Genomic DNA, 21314 nt, shown 5'->3' with positions numbered 1-21314 from the left:
GGTAGATGGAATCTCCTTGTAATTTGAATCGGTTGGTTCGGGTCCTCCCCTGTGAAGCAGCAGAGAACAAGCTTGCTCCGTCTTTCATGCAGAAGCCTACCAGCTGTTTGAAGATGGCTTTCATATCTCCTTTTGGCCTTTTTACAGGCTAAACACCTGCATATCTGTGAAGCGGGAGTGTCCATGAGAGTGGTGAGAGGGGCTTCTACTTTCTACTTGCAGTAGCCTTCGTTGCTTTTATTATTTTATCCAGTCTCCCTCCAAAAAAGTCAAATCGCTACAGGTGGTTTCTTCTACACCTTTACCTTCACAACAACCTTGTGATGTAGGTTTGGGGGTGGGCGATTCCCTTAAGTAAGCTTTGTGGTGCGACAGGGATTGGTTTATTAATTGCATTTCTAACCCAACTTTTTCTCCAAGGAGCTCAAGGTGGCACAGGTGGCTCTCCCCCAGCTCATTTCATCCCCACAACAACTCTGTGGTGTAGGTTAGGCTGAGAGGCAGTGACTGAGCCAAAGTCACCCAGTGGGGATTCGAACTCGGGTCTCCCAGGTCCCGGGCCGCCATCCATAATCTCCCAGTCCTCTGTTCCCACACTGATCTTGCTCTCTTCTGCCTTCTCCTCTGCAGTCTGATGGTACGATCCTGGCCATTGCTCTGCTGATCCTGTTCCTTTTGCTGGCGCTGGCTCTGCTGTGGTGGTTCTGGCCGCTCTGCTGCACTGTGGTAAGTTTCCTCCTGCCCACACTGGGACCTCTTCCCTCTTTAGCAGCTCCTCTGTGCGGACGGGCCAGTGATTTGAGTAGCAAGGAAATCGCTCACAAAAGAAACCTGCATCTGCTCTGCCAAGTGTTTTGTACGGAACCAGGGATCTCACTTTCCTCCCATCTCAGGTGCCCCAGTTTGTGTCCCTGGAAGATCAAAGCTGGAACTCGATCTCTACATCTGGGGCACAATATGAAGCAGGGCTCAGCCCCAGAAGCTGTTTGGGCCTGGGCACTGCTACTTGGGCCTGGGCACATTCCTGGGCTGTCAGCAGGTGGGGTGGCCAGCCTGCATCTGAGCAGTACCTTTTCGAGCTTTTCGATCGGAATTGGCACTATTATAGGTGCCACATACAGCAATACCGATTCTACATTTGTAAAAATGCAAACGTTTCGTTTGGCAGTACTTAAACTTTGGTAAGGTAAAGGTAAAGGGACCCCTAACCATTAGGTCTAGTCGTGACCGACTCTGGGGTTGCGGCACTAATCTTGCTTTATTGGCCGAGGGAGCCGGCCAGCATGTGGCCAGCATGACTAAAGCGCTTCTGGCGAACCAGAACAGCGCACGGAAAGGCCGTTTACCTTCCTGTTGGAGCGGTACCTATTTATCTACTTGCACTTTGACGTGCTTTTGAACTGCTAGGTTGGCAGGAGCAGGGACCAAGCAACGGGAGCTCACCCCGTCATGGGGATTTGAACCACTGACCTTCTGATCGGCAAGTCCTAGGCTCTGTGGTTTAACCCACAGTGCCACCCGCGTCCCTAAACTTTGGAACTCCCTGCCTATTGAGATCAAGCACTGTATTATTTCTGGCTCCTGCTAAAAACATTTTCTTTAAGAGAAGTCTACCCAGATCCTTGGAAAGCTGATGAGAATTTTAACCTGTTTTGGGGAAAACAAATGGTATGTTTTAGATTCTACGTTGTAATTTTTCCTTGATTTTATTGGGGTTTTGAAAATAATTTTATAGAAATTTACATAAAATTTATATCCTGCCTTTCCCCCAGACTGGGATTCAAGGTGGCTTACATGAATTAAAACAACACAGATAAAATACATGAATCTAAGCTAAGCCATATTGGGCTTCATAGGCCATAACCAGCATTTTGAATTTTGCCCAGAAGCAGCCAGGCAGGCAGGGAGGGGAGCCGTTGTAGCAAGGGAGTTGCAGTCTCCCTTGGAGAGTTGAAGGTATTTTGAAGGGGTGTTAGCCACTCATGGTGTGTGTGTGTGTGTGTGTGTGTGTGTGTGTGTGTGTGTGGCAGGGGGTTGAAATTTGGAAGGGTGGTTTGGGCCAGAAGCAGCAATGGAACAACAGCAACGAAATTGTGTTTGCGTACTGTGTCAGAAGTGATCCCGCTTTCAAATTAATCTTAGGAGCTGTGGTGTGCCTCCATTTTGGCATGCTTATCAGATTAATACCCTAGGCATCATGGGCCAGGATGCACAGGCAGGCAGCAGCCAAGGACCCAAGGCTGAGGTATCTGCAGAAGGCCTAGGGCAGGTGTCCCCAACCTGGGGCCTTCCGGATTATTTAAAAATAAGTGCCATTAGCCACAACAAGCACAGCTGGCAGTTGTCTAAAACTTCTGAAGGGCGTCAAGTTGGACTTGGAGTGGTATCTGGGCAGACACCATGGTGAGCTACTGTTTAGTAAATTGTTGCACTTCTCCAGAAATCTGTTTGCTGTGCAGTTACTTAAAAGGTAAGGGGACCCCTGACCATTAGGTCCAGTCATGAACGACTCGGGTTGCGGTGCTCATCTTGCTTTACTGGCCGAAGGAGCCGGCGTCCAGCTTCCGGGTCATGTGGGCAGCATGACTAAGCCGCTTCTGGCGAACCAGAGCAGCGAGTGGAAACGCCGTTTACCTTCCCGCCGGAGAGGTACCTATTTATCTACTTATACTTTGACGTGCTTTTGAACTGCTAGGTTGGCAGGAGCAGGGACCGAACAACAGGAGCTCACCCAGTTGTGGGGATTCAAACCGCTAACCTTCTGATCGGCAAGTCCTAGGCTCTGTGGTTTAACCCACAGTGCCACCCGCGTCCCGTGCAGTTCCTTAGGAGCACAGAAAAAGACACAAAATGTGGCACTTGGTTTGGGATGCAGATTTTTAAGCATGTTTCTAGACCTCATGATTAGAACAGGAGGCATGAAAGTGCTGGGCAATGCCTGTGATGATGAGCCAGGGTGGTACAGTGCTTAGGGTTAGGACCCAGGTTCAAATCCTTCCTCGGCCACTCACCAGATGACCTCATGGCCGGTCATTCCCTCTCAGCCTAACTGACCTTACAGAGGTGTGAGGAGAAAATGGGGAGGGGGGCTATGTACTATCACCTTGATATCCTTGGAGGAAAGGGGGAATACAAACGTAATATAATAATAATAATAATAATAATAATAATAATAATAATAATAATATAATAATATAATAATAATAATAATAATAATAATAATAATAATTTTTATTTATATCCCGCCCTCCCCAGCCAAAGCCAGGCTCAGGGTGGCTAACAACAATAAAACAGTACAAAAGTACAGCACAAACAACACTCTAAAATCATTCATTATAAAATTAATTAATTCAAGCCACTGGCAACCATTGGGCCAGAGCTCCGCGAAGATTGCCGAGGGAGGGAGTCAGGCTGTGCCCTGGCCAAAGGCCTGGCGGAACAGCTCTGTCTTGCAGGGATGTCAGGTCCCGCAGGGCCCTGGTCTCTTGTGACAGAGCATTCCACCAGATCGGGGCCACGGCCGAAAAAGCCCTGGCTCTGGTTGAGGCCAGCGTAACCTCCCTGTGGCCCGGGACCTCCAAGATGTTTTTATTTGAAGACCGTAAGGTTCTCTGTGGGGCGTACCAGGAGAGGCGGTCCTGTAGGTACGAGGGTCCTAGGACGCGTAGGGCTTTAAAGGTTAAAATCAGCACCTTGAACCTGATCCTGTACTCCACTGGGAGCCAGTGCAGCTGATATAGCACCGGGTGAATCTGATCCTGTGGCAGGGACCCCGTAAGAAGTCTCACCACAGCATTCTGCACCCACTGGAGTTTCTGGGTCAGTCTCAAGGGCAGCCCCACTTAGAGCGAGTTACAATAATCCAGTCTGGAGGTGACCGTCGTGTGGATCACAGTGGCTAGGTCAGGGCGAGAGAGGTAAGGAGCAATAAATAATAAGGAAATGTTGGTGTTGATAACAAATATTGAGTGGGATTCACCTCAGAAGTCCCATCAGTGGAAACTGTACAAAGCCTTCTCCTTGTGCAGTGGGGCTTTCCTCTCTCCCCCCTTCCCCATTTACTTGGGAGGGGGTCAGGTGCACCCCCAGAACAGCACGGGGGGGGGGGGTGGGAGGAGATTTTGTCTGCCAAGTTGGAATGCCCATGCTTACTAGGGTTCCCATATGTCTGGGCCATCGGAAACTGTGTCCGGGAAAATCCGGTGTCCGGTTTTGTTGTGTATTATCAGATTTTGCATTTTTGAAATACGGCAACCCTAGCTGACAGAATGATCATCTTAGTGTTAAATTCTTCCCAATGTGTTTCTATAATGCTTTTGAGTATTCAAACCATGAGAGAGAGAGAGAGAGAGAGACATAACCTTCACAATATGCATGGAGATGGAGGGGCAGAAGAATCAGCTGCTTCTGATGTTTGGGGGCCAGGGAGCAGGTTGCTTCTGTGCCCAGCACAACTCTTTGCAAAAGATGTGATTCCTGCATTTGCAGGGGGTCAGACTCAATGATCCTTTGGGTCCCTTCAAATTCTACAGTTCTATGAAAAGCAGAGTGACAGCACAACCCTATGACTTCTACTCAGAAGTAAGTCCTGCTGAATTCAGTGAGACTTAATTCTAGTTAATTTCCCACAGGATTGCAGCCAGAATCACACAAAACATAAATGCTATTGAATAATAAAATAGAATAAATCATAATTTTTTGCTCATTTTTATGCAGGAAGCGGGAGGGGGGAGTTTTCTGGGCAAGGAATTTGGAGAACTGGGTGCAGAATGTCTGAATTCTTCCTTGTTTTTTTTTTTTGTTTTAGCCCAGATACTGATACCCTGCTTCTATCCACCCTTAGAAAGTGGCTCCCAGAACAGGTTGCCCCCCTGATAGGTGTGTTTGAGTAAAGCATGTGTTTTAATTTAAACGGAAACTGTTCCCACCCAGCTGTGCTCCAGGCGAGATAAATGGCCAGCGTCATTTGGGGGCTGGGGATAATTAAATTCACCGACTTCAGTGGAGGAGCGCCATGGATTTTTCTGGACCAAATGGTCTTCCTGGCAAACACCCATCGATAAACATAGTTTCCAAATGCATCATTGTTGATGATTCTCCAGTGTGTTCTGTCGAAGAAAGGATGAAAGATTGGGCTCATCATCACTCCAATTTACAGTAAATGTGTTGATGTCAAACCGAGGTCAGTTAGACAGTAAGTGAGATTTTAGTGTGTGTGTGTTCTGGCTCAGGCAGAAATCTCCTCCATCTTTCATTTCAGCAGGTGTCATACGCAGGTGGAGCAGTGAGAGGCAGGGGCCCAATCCGGACATGCAACAGAATGAGATGTTAGACTCCTGAGCTGGCAGTTTGGCCTGTGCCTCTTCAAACTTCAAGAGGGTGGGGAGGGGGATGCTGTCTTTAGCACGTCAGGAAGGGAGCTTCTAGCCTAATTCATTGCACTCCTTACAATCCTACTTTTCTACTTGGCAGCGGTTTCTCTTCTTTTTAAATGTAGGGAACAATTAAAGTATTCTTACGTGGCATCCCGATCTCTGAGCAGTGAGAGACCTCAGTGGTTCCAGGTGCTTATTCAGGGTTTGGTGGCGCTGTGGTCTAAACCACTGAGCCTCTTGGGCTTGCCGATCAGAAGGTCAGCAGTTCGAATCCCCATGATGGTGTGAGCTCCCGTTGCTTGGTCCCAGCTCCTGCCAACCTAGCAGTTCGAAAGCACGTCAAAGTACCAGTAGATAAATAGGTACTGCTCTGGCAGGAAGGTAAAGGGCGTTTCCGTGCACTGCTCTGGTTCGCCAGAAGCGGCTTAGTCATGCTGGCCACATGACCCAGAAAAACTGTCTGCAGAAGCGGACAAACGCCGGCTCCCTTGGCGTGTAAAACGAGATGAGCACTGCAACCCCAGAGTCGTTCGCAACTGGACTTAACTGTCAGGGGTCCTTTACCTTTAGCTTTTTTCCTTGGAATGAAGGTCAACGGAGACTGCGGTGTCTTTATGCTATATGGTTTTATTTACACATCTATAGAAGATGAGCATAGGAAGAAGGGGCTCACAGCATTAGCACCCCAAAAGATATTGCCTCACCATGAGTCACAGCTTTGGACCCTGCACAGATTAAGCATGTCTCTGTGTGCTGGTCCCGGGGGGAAGGTTACCGTTGGCGTAGTCAAAGTCCGGTCCTGGGTCACTAGCCTGGAAACAGTTCACAAGGAGCAGGGCGAGGTCCGAAGCAGGAAGCCGGGCGGGGACAGGAACACTGGAGGGTCAGGTCTGGGTCCGGGCAGGAGCAGGTACTCAACGACGTTGCTCCCACAACCTGGGACCGGGCTGACTGGCCTTTATCTTCTCTGAGGCCAGGGGCGGCCCCGGCCCCCAGGAGACCCGCCTCTCCTGGCCTTAAGGCGAGCACTCCTCCTGGGAGTAACCAGTTCCCTCCGCCTCTCTGCCCTAAGCCTCTGCAGTTCAGGAGAGGCTGTGGAGTTACTGGACCCAGGGGGAGACTCTCCTTCCTCTGGCAGGGCCGGGAGAGGCGCACCTGTAGGCACTGTGTCCTTAATCACCTCTGGAGCTAGAGTGGAATCACCTGGTGCCTGCTCCTGAGGATCCGGCACAGGTGCAGGCGCTTCAGATCCAAGGCCCTGCCCCAGTTCAGCCGGCCCTGGAGGCGGGGACTCCTGTGCAGGCTGCAATTCCTCCGGTTCAGCCTCTGAATCGGATTCCCAGGCCAACACACTCTGTGTCTCCTGTTTCCAGGTCGCTTCCAGCTCAGCACACACTCTCTGGATATTGTTCTCATACCTAGCAGCTAGGTGAGGATGGTAGTGGAAGAAAGCCGCCTCCCATTAGCCTGGAGGACACCATCACTTAGTTGTGGCGCTTGCAACTTGGCTCATTCTTTTGGGATGTTGGTCTGCAGCATGGAGTGTCCTAGTGGCACATTCCAATGCCTCCCCATTTCAACCTCATTGTTCTCCAGCATGTGCAGACCAGAGTTCCCTTTAACTGAACTCCTGAGGTTCTGCTTTTCTGCTTGTTAGCTGGCAGCAGAATTGCAACAGAGCAGGTGTGAGCAACCTGCAACCCTGCCAGGGACACAACTTGTACTGGGGAGTCCCAAAAAACATAAGAAGAGCTTCCTGGATCAGGCCAGTGGCCCATCTAGTCCAACATCCTGTCCTCACAATGACCAACCAAGGGGACATCATTTGCACACTCTAGACAAGACAAGGACATGATGGGAAGAAAGTAATGTAATGAAATTTCAAAAGGGATCAATGTAAGGCTCTGCACTGAGACAGGACTAACATGATCCACAAATACAGGTTGGGGGTGTGAAAAGGATCTAGAGGTCTTAGTAGATCACAAGCTTAACATGAGTCAACAGTGTGATGCAGCAGCAGAAATGGGCAATGCAATTCTAGGCTGCATGAAAAGAAGTAGAGTGTCAAGAAATAATAGTCCTGCTCTATTCTGATCATGGCCACTGGTCCCATCACCTCCTGGCAAATAGAAGGGGAAGAAATGGAGGCAGTGAGAGATTTTACTTTCTTGGGCTCCATGATCACTACAGATGGTGACAGCAGTCACGAAATTAAAAGACGCCTGCTTCTTGGGAGAACATCAATGACAAACCTAGACAGCATCTTAAAAAGCAGAGACATCACCTTGCCAACAAAGGTCCGTATAGTTAAAGCTATAGTTTTCCCAGTAGTGATGTATGGAAGTGAGAGCTGGACCATAAAGAAGGCTGATTGCCAAAGAATTGATGCTTTTGAATTATGGTGCTGGAGAAGACTCTTGAGAGTCCCATGGACTGCAAGAAGATCAAACCTATCCATTCTTAAGGAAATCAGCCCTGAGTGCTCACTGGAAGGACAGATCCTGAAGCTGAGGCTCCAAGACTTTGGCCACCTCATGAGAAGAGAAAACTCCCTGGAAAAGACCCTGATGTTGGGAAAGATGGAGGGCACAAGGAGAAGGGGACGACAGAGGACAAGATGGTTGGACAGTGTTCTTGAAGCTACCAGCATGAGTTTGATCAAACTGCGGGAGGAAGTGGAAAACAGGAGTGCCTGGCGTGCTCTGGTCCATGGGGTCACGAAGAGTCGGACACGACTAAATGACTAAACAAGGTTCTGCCTTGGTCAGACCTCATTTGGAGTCCTGTGTCCAGTTTGAGAAGGATATTGACAAGTTGAAAGGTGTGCAGAGGAAGGCAACAAAGAGGATCAGGGATCTGGAAACCAAGCCTTATGAGGAATGGTTGAGGGACTTGGGGATGTTTAGCCCGAAGACTGAGAAGTGAAAGGATAGCCATCTTCAAATATGTGAAGGGCTGTCCCAGGGAAGATGGAGCCAACTTGCTTTTTGCTGCTCCCAGGGGAAAGGACCAGAACCAATGGATTCATATGACAAGAATAGTGATTCTGGCTAAATATTAGGAAGAACTTTCTGATGGTAAGAACTGTTAGACTGTGGAATGGACTGTCTCAGAAGGTGGTGGGTTCTGCTTCATTCAAAGTCTTTAAACAGAGCTTGGATGGCCATCTCCCAGGAATTTTTTACCCGTGATTCCTGCCGTGCAGAGGGTTGGACTAGATGAACCTTGGGAGCCCCTTCCAAATCTATGATTCTGGGAAAGCATCACTCCAAATGCCATAATTCTCATGGAAATATCTGGTGATGAGAAAAGTAATACTGGATCCGTTTGGAAAAATTTGGTTCTCACCCTGGACTTTAATTAGCCCAAAGGATCTGAAATGTTGGAGGAAAGAGGAATGTAAGAATAACTGAAGAATGTTTGATTAATATTGAGGGTGAAGCTGGAGAGGAAACGCAGATGCTCAGCTGTAACCCCCAAGGAACAATTACAGTGGAACTTACACATTTTCCCATCAGCGTGGAGGAAATAATGAGGTTCAGAATGGTGTGACAGCCGCCCTTTCCATCCATAGAGCTAATGACAAGCATTGTTTATCTGGCCTATTAGGATGCTTTCCAAAAAAAATAACATTGCTTGATTATTATTATTTTAAGCGAAGAAACTTAAGAGGAAAGTTGTGAGAAATAATCTTGAGCAAAATGCGCACAGTGGAAACAGCACCAGGCAACCCAGCGGAAAGTTTTCTTTTGCAAACCTCCTTGGAACGAGTTGCAAGCTTCCAATGGCTAGATTCCTGCTGGGTCAAGTCAAGGACCCATCTAGTCCAGCATCCTGTTCTCACAGCGGCCAACCAGATGCCCTTGGGAATCCAGAGAGCAGAAAATGAGCACAAGAGCCCTCTCCCACCCCATGGCTTTCTGCAACTAATATTCAGGAGTGTTGCTGCCTCTGATTGTGGAGGTAGAGCATAGCCATCGCGGCTAGGAGTTCCTGATATCCTCCTTCTCCATGAATTTGTCTAATCCTTTTTTAAAGTCATCCAATATAGTAGCTATCACTGCCCCCTGTGGCAGTGAGTTCCATTGGTTAACTATGCGCTGCATGAAGAAGTATCCATCATGAGATTTAGATGCTTTGGGTCGAAAGTGGTGCGTTGTTTTTAGCCTAGCTTTTTTTGTTGTTTCTGTGAATGGAATTCGTCTCTGCCTGTTGAAGCTAAATGGGCGAGACATTATGGGGCAACACCTACTGCATTTGGCTTCGCTCAGTGACCCAGTGTGCTTTGCTGCTGCTGCTGCTGCTGCTGCTGCTGCTGCTGCTGCTCCCATTCTTTATGCCATCATAGCATGGTGCTTGCCATTCATACTATTGAGCAGTGGAAACAAAGAAGCAGAAAAAGGAAAGGAAAATGTCTGGTTTTAATCTCAGTCCCCCTCTGTGGCAGGGATGGACACAGGGCGGTATATGTTTCATGTTAAACAAAGCTGTCCATGTATACATTTTTCGTTCTTGGAGCTGAAAATGAAATGCAAACATTTAGAGTGTAGACATATCATGGTCCCAGGACTTGGACTCCAGTGCTGCTGCCTTGAAAGAGGAGGGCTGGAACATCGCAGACCCTAAGAAGTCGGGGAGAGCTTTTCCCTGGCCCTTCTCCACGAGGGCCTAAAAGCAGAGCAGTGTTGAGCAAGGCACAAACAGGACTGACACATTCACAAGACAGTATGAAGAAGCAGATTCTCTTAACAGTATCCTTTCACAGTCTCTTTTTACAATTTTTGCATCTCTTGACATGTAGGCCATCTGTTAAAGCATATCCTATCCACTACAACAGCTAGTAAATGCTCCTCCACCATCAATTTTATCTAATCCCCTTCTACAGCTATCCAAACTAGAAGCCAACATGATATATTGTGGCCATGAGTTCCATCTATTAACTATGCACTTTCTTTGTCCATCACTGCATATACCTCTTGTTGGTGGGTTTCATCGAATGATGCTACATTATTACGAAAGAAGGAGAGGAGGTGGAGAAAACCCTCTTTCAGATACTCCCTTGAAGAGCATGTTGAAGACTCTTCAGCGGCCTCTCCCTCTGGTCACTTGTGTGGATTGGGACCTGAGAGGGAAGGCATACTTTAAGCAGAAAGTAAGGTCACCGCAACTTCCATCATAGAGCTTCAATATGCTGATGACAACATAGTGTGTGCACACTTGGAGGATGGCCTCCAAACCATCCTAAATATATTTGCAGAAGCTTATGAAAAGCTTGGCCCATTGCTCAACATCCAAAAAACCAAAGTGCTGCACCAACAAGCACCAAACAGCCCCTCTGCAGCACCACAAATCCAACTCAATGGTGTAACATTGGAAAATGTCGGTCACTTCTCCTACCTGGGCACAGGGCCAACATTGATCGCCTGAGCTCTGTGAGTGCAGCTTTCTCCTGATTGAAGTGCAGAGTGTTTGAGGACCAGGACATTTGCAGGTAAACTAAAATGCTTATTTACAAAGCTATTGTACTGCCAACCTTACTATATGCTTGTGAAACATGGACCACTTACAAACACCATCTCCAACTCCTCACAAGATTCCATCAACAGTGTCTCTGAAAAAATTTGCATATACTTGGGAAGACAGGTGAACTTATGCCAGTGTACTGGAAGAAGCAAAGATCACCAGTGTCAAAGCAATGATTCTTCAACATCAACTTCGTTGGACTAGTCATGCTGTTCAGATGCCTGCTTATTGTCTTCCAAAGCAACTACTCTATTCCAAACTTAAAAATGGAAAGTGTAATGCTGGCGGTCAACAAAAGAGGTTTAAAGACTCTCTCAAGGCAAATCTAAAATAAAAAGTAGTATAAACACCAACACTGGCCTGCGAGTGCTCCAATTTCGAGAACAGCCTTTACCAAAGGTGTCATGGACTTTGAAGACGCTCAAACTCAGGATGAAAAATGCTGGCAGACCCTCACCATGATCAACTCCCGCCCAGAAACCTATGTCCCCACTGTGGAAGGACGTGTGTATCCAGAATTGGCCTCCACAGTCACATACTGGCTCACTGTTAAAACCGTGTTCATGGAAGACAATCTTACTTGGCTACGAGTGCTCTTCAAAGAAGACAGGTGGGCAGGCAAAGGCTTGGAGAGGAGGAGGTGGGGCCCAGAGAGTGGGCTGCACAAAATCTCAAAGCACCAGTCGATCTGTACAGTGGTTCTCAAAGTGGGTGAGACTGCCCTGAAGGGAATTACCTTGGGGGGGGGCAGGCCAAGAGGCAGGGGGCAATGGAGGTGTAAAAGATTATTAGACTTGAAAAGCTGGAATCACTGGATGAGGTTAATCAATTTTGTTGAATCAGTTAAACCAAATAGTTTTAATTGAATTGATGTGGAACTAATTGTTACTGCTTTGAAATTGATTGTACTATTATCTTCCTTAGTGGGTTGTGCAAACCACTATTCTGAACAATGCTTTCTGTAGGATAGGGGGCACCTGGGGTGAGTTTATGGCACCAGGTTTTCCAGAAGAAGTTTGGGAACCACTGACCTATACTTATTGATTTGCGTGGTGCTGGTGAATTAAACCTCCTGTAGCTCCATTGGCCTGATTTATTTTGCTCCTTCTTACGTAGGGAGAGATTGAGCTCTCTGTTCCTCTCCAAGGCTGCTGCATCTGAGGTTTAGGAGAGATGCTTGTCATGCCTCTGTTTTTGCTTTCCTGCTGGATGGACTCCATGCTACTCTTGGAGAGAATCGCTGTGGCATTTGCCAGCTCCTTGCTACGTTGGAGATGCTTTTTTGTGTGTGCAAGAAATAGCAGCCTCGCACTCACATCAGCTTTGACAGTTTCTATGGTGAAGACCCCAGGCCTATTTTTTTAATAGAAAACCCAAACACAACCCCTCACATGCAGAGTAAAATTCTGGACTCAATGTACTTTCGTTAAATGTATTTATTTAATTTTCATCCCACCCTTCCTTCAAGGAGTGTTGGCTGGCATCTGTGTTCATCCATCCCACATTTTATCCTCAGAGCTATCCAGGAGAGATGGGCGGGGGGCAAGGCTACACTTGATCCTTGTTGCTGTGTGCCAGGGAACAAATCAATTAGGCAAAATGTGGATTTTGTGAGTACATATTATTGTGGGTTTGGTGTGGGTCAGTCTGGATCAGTCTGAGCCCCTTCCAGTTCTTGCCGTCCTGCACCCAGGGAGAGTTAGAATGTAAGTGAAGAGTTTGCTGAACTGGTCAGACAAGTTTCTTTGTAAGAAATGACCTTAGCTGGCTACTCAGGTGTCCTGGTCAGCATCTCAAAAGAATGAGGCAGTTTGTGAGAGCTACACCTAAGTGATGGTGCCCATCAGGCTAAGGGGTGGGCCTCTCTTCCATCCACCTCACTTAGTTGCATGATAGCCGGAGAAAGTTTGTCCATGCACTGTCCATGCTTAGAACTACTCTCTAACCATTTATTGACATGTTCTGGGAAGTGAGTCTTGACTGAGTTTAAAACCTGACTGTAGAGCAGCCTGGCTATGGACTAACCCCCTGTGTTTCTTCTTCTTTTTAGATCATTAAGGAGCCTCCCCCACCCCCCATGGAAGACAGCGATGTAAGTGCCCACTTCATTATGGCTTCTGAATTGCTCCTCTTGCCTTTGCTTTGTGTCTTTGCCCTGTGGGGAACTCAGTTGCGCCGTCCATCCCTGCAGAAAGCAGCTTTGTAAGCCCTCTGCTTGAGGCTTGAGAAGCACTGAGCCTTGGACTTGCAAAGCTCCTTTTGCAGTGCTTCTCTATCACCTGACAACCAGCTGGAGAGTGTTGTGCAAGCGACTTTGACAGGTAGGTTGTAATGGCACCAGGTGATTGACAGGTGGGTTTTTCCTGCCGGCCTGTCAAAGTTGGCCTTTAGGGCTGGTGGGGACGGATATGGATCTGGCCCACCAGGCCATTCACCTTCCCCACTCCTGTGTGTCTGTTATTGTGTGGCTATCTCCCTCGTATTAATTCAAACTATACCGTGTCATTCAGTGTTAAGATGCTGGATGTGAAATGTGATGTGTTTGCTGTCGATCACTTGCTTTTCTTTGAAACCTCCAGATGTTGCTCTGCATCATGAAACCTCTTGAATTATGTTGCCGTTTGAGTTCTGCTTGTTTGTTTTCATTGAGAACTTCGGTTTGAGTGAGGCCCAAGCTAACCAACACCATCAAAATCCCGTGTCCTGGTGATAATTCTCCTGGGTGCAAACCTGAGCATTTGTTCATGGAAATGGACGGTTCGATTCAGTTCCCAAATCTGAATTGCTGTGTTGTTGTCTCAGGTCCATGTCTTCACCCACATGGCAAGTGGGCCAAGCCACTAGCCAGCCTGTAATTGGATAATGCTTGCAACTGATGTCATCTTGCCCACTTAACAACTAGCGATAGACACACTTGGCAGATCCGTTGCATTCAGTAGCATGGTTGCAATTTAGCAAAAAAGGTGATTATGACTTCTGTTGAGAGGAGCCTTCTTGCAAGACCAAAGCAATCGTCTGTGTTCTTTTCCTGGAGAGACTGAACTCCTAGAAGCTGTTGCTGTTCCAGCATCTGAGCCCAAGCCCTGTTGACCTGGGTAGACTGAGGGAGGTCTGTAGCTCAGTGTCAGAGACAGGCTTAAACCCCTGGCATTTCCCTGTAAGACTGAGAAAGGCTTTTGTCTTAAATCTTGGAGAGCTGGTGCCAGGTAATGCAGATGATCCTGACCTTGATGGACCAATGAGCTTTGACTCAAGATTTGTCATGGATGCAGCCTCATTGTTTCTTATAAGAGGTATCTTTGCCTCAGACCACTTTGGACAGGACTTGCTTCAACTCTGTCTCCCTGTTCACTGTCAAGGGGTGATAGTTTGGAGAAGTGGAAGTCCACACCAATGGAGGGCTTCCCTTCACTAGTCATTTTTAGGGTGCTTTTTTCCACCCTTGGATAATCTGATGGAGGTGCACAGCTGGGAGGAAAGCATGCACCTCCCCAAAAAAGCCTCCTCCAGGATCTTGGGACAATAGAGAAGGGGTGAATTCCCCCATCTTACCCATGTTGAAGGGGCAAACAAGTGGGGCAGTGGCCAAAGCTCAGAAGCTGTGTCCAGTACATTAGAACCAGCTTGCTTTACTTCAGGGAAGGTTCACATAAGCTCGTAAGAGACCATTTGCATTCAGTATTTGGGCTTCAACCAAAGTGGGTGCAACTTCCTAAGATATCACCCCATGGGGTTCTCAACCATAAAAGCTTGCGACCTTGTCGCATAGTGAATAAGCATGAATGACTGGAGCAGAGATTTAGCTCCAGTGACAGAGGAATCTTTTTTCTCTGTGGTTCTGGTTCTATCTAGTTCATGGTGCTGTTGGTCTAGCAGAGCTGGTTCAGAAACTAACATGTTCAACGAAATGTATAACTGTATAAGAACCTAAGATCAGCCTACAGCATCCTGTTCTCACAGTGGCTGAAGTGTGAGAACAGTTGTGGAAAACTAGCAAGCAGGACCTTCTGGAGGCATAGGGACTGCCTTCTCCTCCATGAATTTGTCTAATCCTCAAGTTAGTGCCCATCCCTGCCTCCTGTGGGAGGGAGTTCCATAGTTTAACGAAATGCTTCCTTTCATCTGCCCTGAATCTTCCAACATTCAGCTTCGTTGGATCCACAAGTTCCAGCAAAGGTTATTCTAACTCTAGGACAGCCTTTGGCCACCTGGTTCCCGCCAGATGTTTTGAACCACAACTCCCATGAGCTCCAAGCAGCACAACTGATGGGAATTGTAGTCCCAAACACCTGGAGGTTGTTGAAGGCTGCTTTGGGAACCTTAGGCTAGGTAGTGGAGTGTCCTTGTGAGGTACCTAGGAGGGAATATCAGATGAAGCCCAAGGTTTTCCAGAAAAGGAAAGTTTTGCTAAAAGACTAAAATAATATGCAGTATACTTGAAGGCTGTCCCAGAGAGGAAAGGGTTATAGAGGGAGTGGGAAAGGAGTTGGCAGAGACCCCAAGGCTGCTGCACAGTTATGCTTTAGCAGGGGGGAAGGGAAGGGAAGGGGGAGCAATGGAAGTTGGAAAACTGGCAAGAGAGACAGAAAGAAATAGGGAGGGAGCAAGTTATACCTTTCCTTCCATATGATCTGTCCAAAAACATGTCAATGGATGGGGGAGGGTCCTCAGCTCCAGGGTGAATCCCCCCAAAGAGAAACCATGGCATGGCATTGTTGGTCAATGATTGCTGGATGAGTTTGTGTGTGTGCAGCGATGAATATTCAAAGGCTGGTATTCCAGGAGTCAGTCAAGCTGAGTATGTCTCACTAAGATTGTTTTCACTCAGATCATTGATAGTGCCAGAAAGACCAAACTAATGACAGACTGGGTAATGACCAGAAGGAGGATTCCTCAGTAAACAAAAGGGAAGGATGGTCGTCTAATAGTCTAAACTGGATGCTAGCAGAGTAGAATCACTTTGGCCAGAAGAGGCCACAGCTGTTGGACTAGGCTCGGCTGGGGGAAGGCACACTTGCACTGCCCCACCGTGGCCACATAAAACCAAGCTGGCTCCACCTTCAGATATTTGAAGATGGCTATCGCATCGCCTCTCAGTCATCTCTTCTCCAGGTTAAACCACCTCAGCTGCCTCAGCTGTTCCCTTGATCACCTTGGTCTTTCAAGCAGACTGTTAGACTTCACCTTCCTGGGCAGACAAAGGGGGGGGAGAGACCCCTTCTCATTTAACAACATTCTCGTCCTTCAGGTTGATGCAACTGTTAAGAAAGTAGCTTAAAAGGTAAAGGGACCCCCTGACCATTAGGTCCAGTCATGACTGACTCTGGGGTTGCGGCACTCATCTCGCTTTATTGGCCTAGGGAGCCAGTGTACAGCTTCTGGGACTAAGCTGCTTCTGGCGAACCAGAGCAGCGCATGGAAACGCCGTTTACCTTCCCACCAGAGTGGTACCTATTTATCTACTTGCACTTTGACGTGCTTTCGAACTGCTAGGTTGGCGGGAGCAGGGACCAAGCAACAGGAGCTCACCCTGTCGCGGGGATTCGAACCGCCGGCCTTCTGATCGGCACTTCCTAGGCTCTGTGGTTTAACCCACAGCGCCACCCGCATCCCTAAGAAAGTAGCTCATCAACTGTTAATTTAAAATAAAGCACCAAAGTTTTCAACTCAATAAGTATGAGGGATCTTTGAAAACTCATAGGAATCAACACAGAGAATCATTACAGACCTTAAATGCCATCCCCAGAGAGCTTTACTCCTGTGCTGTACTGAATGGAATTTCGAACACGATTTTGTGTTTATGTGTTACGCTGGATCTGTTGCCAAGTGCATCTTGCTTTTCCACCGAAAGCATGACTTAATAGGGGGTCCAACCTCAGTACCAGGTTAGTGAAGTGCTTCTTGCAGGTGTAGGAGGCAGCCCTGTAGCTTTTCGGAGTCGGTGAAGATTTGGCATCCGCCCATTTGCACTGCAGAGCTGTTGGTCCAGCTTTTATCTGTGTTTATTATTCCTTTCCAGATTGTTTCCTTTTTCCCTCTCCCTGAAAGATCTTATGGGCAGATATTGTTAAATAAACTGGAGGGCTCAGTGTAGCAGGAAATGCATTATTACCCACTAGTGTGTTGTACTGGCCGTCTCCCCCTCCGCTCCCGGTCACCCCAGGCTCACGCCTCACTGGTGGGAAGGGCAAAGGCGGGGAGAATGGCGCCTTGTAGCAGAGCCAGGGACCTCAAGGGAAGGGTGTGGAACTTGAATGCAACCCCGATGTGATTGGGAACAGATGAGAAGCAGGTTCTGGGCCTGGAAGGTGAAGCTTTCGCAAGCAACACTGGGTCGCCGAGGTAGGGAGTGCGCTGTGGGAAGAAGAAGCTGCTTCCTGTAGCCAAGGCAATAGTTCACTAAGCCAGTGGCAACTGAAATTTTAAACATCTTATCACTGCACAGCATAGGAGCCAATTTTTGGGTCCCTTCCGCAGCCCCCATAAAATATTTGAGGGTCCCCCGCAAAGTTGATGGGCATTGCCATTCAAATGGTATTCCTGTGCCATGTCTTGGGATCGATGATGTGGGGCGGGACTTTCCCCCCTCCCCATATTTTATTTGTTGGCACCCCTGCCACGCAGAATCTCTGAGCTGTTCTTCTTGCCTTCCCAAACTAAAACTAAAAAGTTAACCATTGCTTTCATCTTCAAATACCGGAAAATGTCACATGGAAGATGGAGCAAGCTTGTTTTCCGCTGCTCTGGAGGTGAGGACTTGAACCAATGGATTCCAAGAAACTTTAAGAAATAATTTTCTGAGGGTAAGAGCTGTTCAGCAGTGCAACAAACACCCTACTAGGAAGGTGGTGGACGATTCTTCAGTGGAGGTTTTCAAACAAGGGGTTGGATAGCCACACATCAGGGATTTTTGAGCTGTGGTTCCTGTAGTGCAGGAGGTTGGACTAGATTACTCTTAGGGTCCCCTTCCAGCTCCACAGTCCTATAATTCTATGACTCCATTGGCCGTACTGGTGAGGTCTGGTAGCTTTACTTTCACTATTGGTAATAATAAACAGGAGCACTCATTAGATTACAAGGAAAGAGTGAGTAACAGAACGTTTCAGTCAGCTGTTTTTGTTTCTTACAGCGGCATCAAAACATAAATAAATCAAGTAATGTTGGGTTCTTGTTTTGCTTTTCATTGTTGGTTTTGCAACTCATCCTCTGGCAGTCAGGTGACAGTTGACCCATCACGTCAAATAGACTCCACATGGCTGACTTCTTTCTTTCTTTCTTTCTTTCTTTCTTTCTTTCTTTCTTTCTTTCTTTCTTTCTTTCTTTCTTTCTTTCTTTCTTTCTCTCTCTCTCTCTCTCTCTCTCTCTCTCTCTCTCTCTCTCTCTCTCTCTCTCTTTCTTTCTTTCTTTCTTTCTTTCTTTCTTTCTATGCAGTAATGGAGAAAAAAATAGAAAAATCACCAACACCCACTTCAGAAAATCCCACACTCCAAGACAGAAAATAGATCTTGTAATATTTATATTTTATTGAAACGGCTTGTGTTGGAAAGAAGTAATTTGTTTCCAGCCCCATGATGCCAGATTTGAATCCTGAGAATATGTCATATTTTTAAGTATTTCCTGGCAACTGGCCTCTGGCCTCTGAGTTCTAGTCTGTGGCCCTCTAGGTGTTGTTGGGCAGCCCTGACCATTGGGCATGCTGGCTAGAACAGATGGAGGTGGAGCCAAATCAGAAATGCCTCAAATGGCATTTGGACCTGCCAAAGCTTTCCTCCTTCTTACCAAATAGCTGCAGCGCAGTCCATGTCACTAGAGAATCTTTACTACACAAACTCTGTTTTTAGCACCAGAGAACCTTCACTTTCATATCAAAGAAATAACCTACCTCTAGCCTTTGGGCACCACAGAAAAACCAGGAAAATGTGTGAGGGAAGGCTCAGAAAATAGATCTACCTCGTGCAAAAAATATTTGGTAGAATTGAAGCGGTCAAGGGGTATGACAGATACCCAAGTTCTTCCTAATCTTGTTTCATTCCTAGCTGATGGGATGCTTTTTCCATGTGTTTTGAAGGGCTCTTGGAAGCAGAAACGTTCCGACGTTGCCAACAAATGATGCTCATTCAGGAACAGATGGTTCCAAATTTTGTAATGTGAGACAAATAAGTATTTTGGAGGAGAGGTTGCTGTTTTTGTGATGGTGGATCTCTTCTTGCAAAAAAAAAAAATCTTTTTCAAACTGTAGCTAAAACATATATATATATATATATATATATATATATATATATATATATATATATATATATATATATATATATGCTTTCGTAGATTTTCACGGGTACAGGAATGCAGGTTTTGGTGTCCTCGGGTGTCTTCCCGTGTAAAAGTTGGGGTGTCTAGGCGACATTTCGACGAGGTCTCACTCGTCATCTTCAGGCTGGTGCTTTCGGCTTCTTGTTACTGGAACAGAGCAGGATCTCAGTGTTTGAGTTCCTATAAATACTGTTGAGGGGGTGTGGTGTATAGCCTCCAATGTTCTGGGCAGAGGGGAAGTTCCCAGGCTAGTGTGCCTTTTCTTCTTTTGTTCCTTAATTACTTGAGGGATATCTTGAGTGATTTCTTGAGTGATATCCTGAGTACCACTTAGGTGGGTCATTAGGTGTGGATTAGTTGCTAAAGTCTTTGTGTCTTGACCTCTTGAACTTTGTGAAGAGTTTTTCTGAGAAGATGGCTGTACTGCACTTAGTTGTGCTCTGGCTTGGCTTCGTGTATAGGGGCGAGCTGTGGTTTTGTGGCCTGTGTCAGCCAGATCTGTGTAGGGATTGCAGGGGGGTGCAGCATCCGGAGGTGCCACCATGGTTTGGCTACTGGATGGTGTCTGTAATTTATCTGTGGAGAGGGTCTGGGTTTGGGTCTGGTGTGGTTGATTGGTGATGGCGTTCTGTGTGCCTCTGGATCTGGTGTCAGTTTTTGTGGGGAGGGCTAAATAGAAGCCAACAACCAACTTCCCTTCCTTGACGTCCTAATCTACAAAAAACCTGATGGCTCCCTAGGACACACTATCTACCGGGAAAAAAACACACACCAACCGCTACTTACATGCACAATCACACCACCACCCTGCACAAATAAACTCCGTAGCCAAGACTCTCATCTCCAGAACCAAACGCCTGGCTGACAAAGACCACTTGACAGCTGAGTTACAGAATCTCTCAAATGTGTTAATTGCCAATGGATACCAGCAAAACAGGGTTACGAAGCTAATCCAAAAAGAAACACCCCCCAAAAACCAAGACACAGAAGAAAACAATGGCATGGCCCTCCTTCCTTATATCAAGGGCACTACAGATAAAATTAGCAAAATCCTCCATAAACACAATATCAAAACAGCCTTTTGCACCAACCAAAAAATAGCCAATATCCTCAGAAACCCCAAGGATAAAATCCAGTTGGAAAACCAAGGGGTCTATGAAATACCCTGCAAAGTCTGCCCAGCCACGTACATTGGACAAACAAACAGACGAATAAATGCACGTATCGCAGAACACAAGAATGCCATCAAAAAAGAAGAAAAAACTTCCTCTCTTTTCCAACACATGAAAGAAACAGGACACGAAATTAATTTTGCAGATTCCAAATTGCTCTTTAACATGGAACATCACCACAAGAGAATAATCATGGAAGCCATCGAGATAGAGAAACACCCTCACAACATGAACAAGCGTGACGACACATCCCGCTTGCCAGACATCTGGAAATTAGCCCTCCCCACAAAAACTGACACCAGATCCAGAGGCACACAGAACGCCATCACCAATCAACCACACCAGACCCAAACCCAGACCCTCTCCACAGATAAATTACAGACACCATCCAGTAGCCAAACCATGGTGGCACCTCCGGATGCTGCACCCCCCTGCAATCCCTACACAGATCTGGCTGACACAGGCCACAAAACCACAGCTCGCCCCTATACACGAAGCCAAGCCAGAGCACAACTAAGTGCAGTACAGCCATCTTCTCAGAAAAACTCTTCACAAAGTTCAAGAGGTCAAGACACAAAGACTTTAGCAACTAATCCACACCTAATGACCCACCTAAGTGGTACTCAGGATATCACTCAAGAAATCACTCAAGATATCCCTCAAGTAATTAAGGAACAAAAGAAGAAAAGGCACACTAGCCTGGGAACTTCCCCTCTGCCCAGAACATTGGAGGCTATACACCACACCCCCTCAACAGTATTTATAGGAACTCAAACACTGAGATCCTGCTCTGTTCCAGTAACAAGAAGCCGAAAGCACCAGCCTGAAGATGACGAGTGAGACCTCGTCGAAACGTCGCCTAGACACCCCAACTTTTACACGGGAAGACACCCGAGGACACCAAAACCTGCATATATATATATATATATATATATAT

The 21314-nt window shown here is 46.9% G+C and overlaps 1 protein-coding gene across 1 annotated transcript in view; it reads left to right on the top strand.

Moving 5' to 3' along the window:
• The window catches only part of ANTXR1 (ANTXR cell adhesion molecule 1), a 129120-nt gene that overhangs the window by 75589 nt on the left and 32217 nt on the right, over positions 1-21314 (top strand). The window contains exons 13-14 of the mRNA XM_081922555.1: positions 631-726; positions 12949-12990. Of these exons, the coding sequence (XP_081778681.1) occupies positions 631-726; positions 12949-12990 (138 nt within the window). The remainder of the gene's footprint in view (positions 1-630; positions 727-12948; positions 12991-21314) is intronic.

Source organism: Podarcis melisellensis (genome assembly GCF_964234715.1).
Source record: "Podarcis melisellensis genome assembly, chromosome: 8".
Classification (NCBI taxonomy): domain Eukaryota; kingdom Metazoa; phylum Chordata; class Lepidosauria; order Squamata; family Lacertidae; genus Podarcis; species Podarcis melisellensis.
Note: the sequence above shows the minus strand (reverse complement) of the source record. Positions and strands in the feature narration are given on the sequence as shown.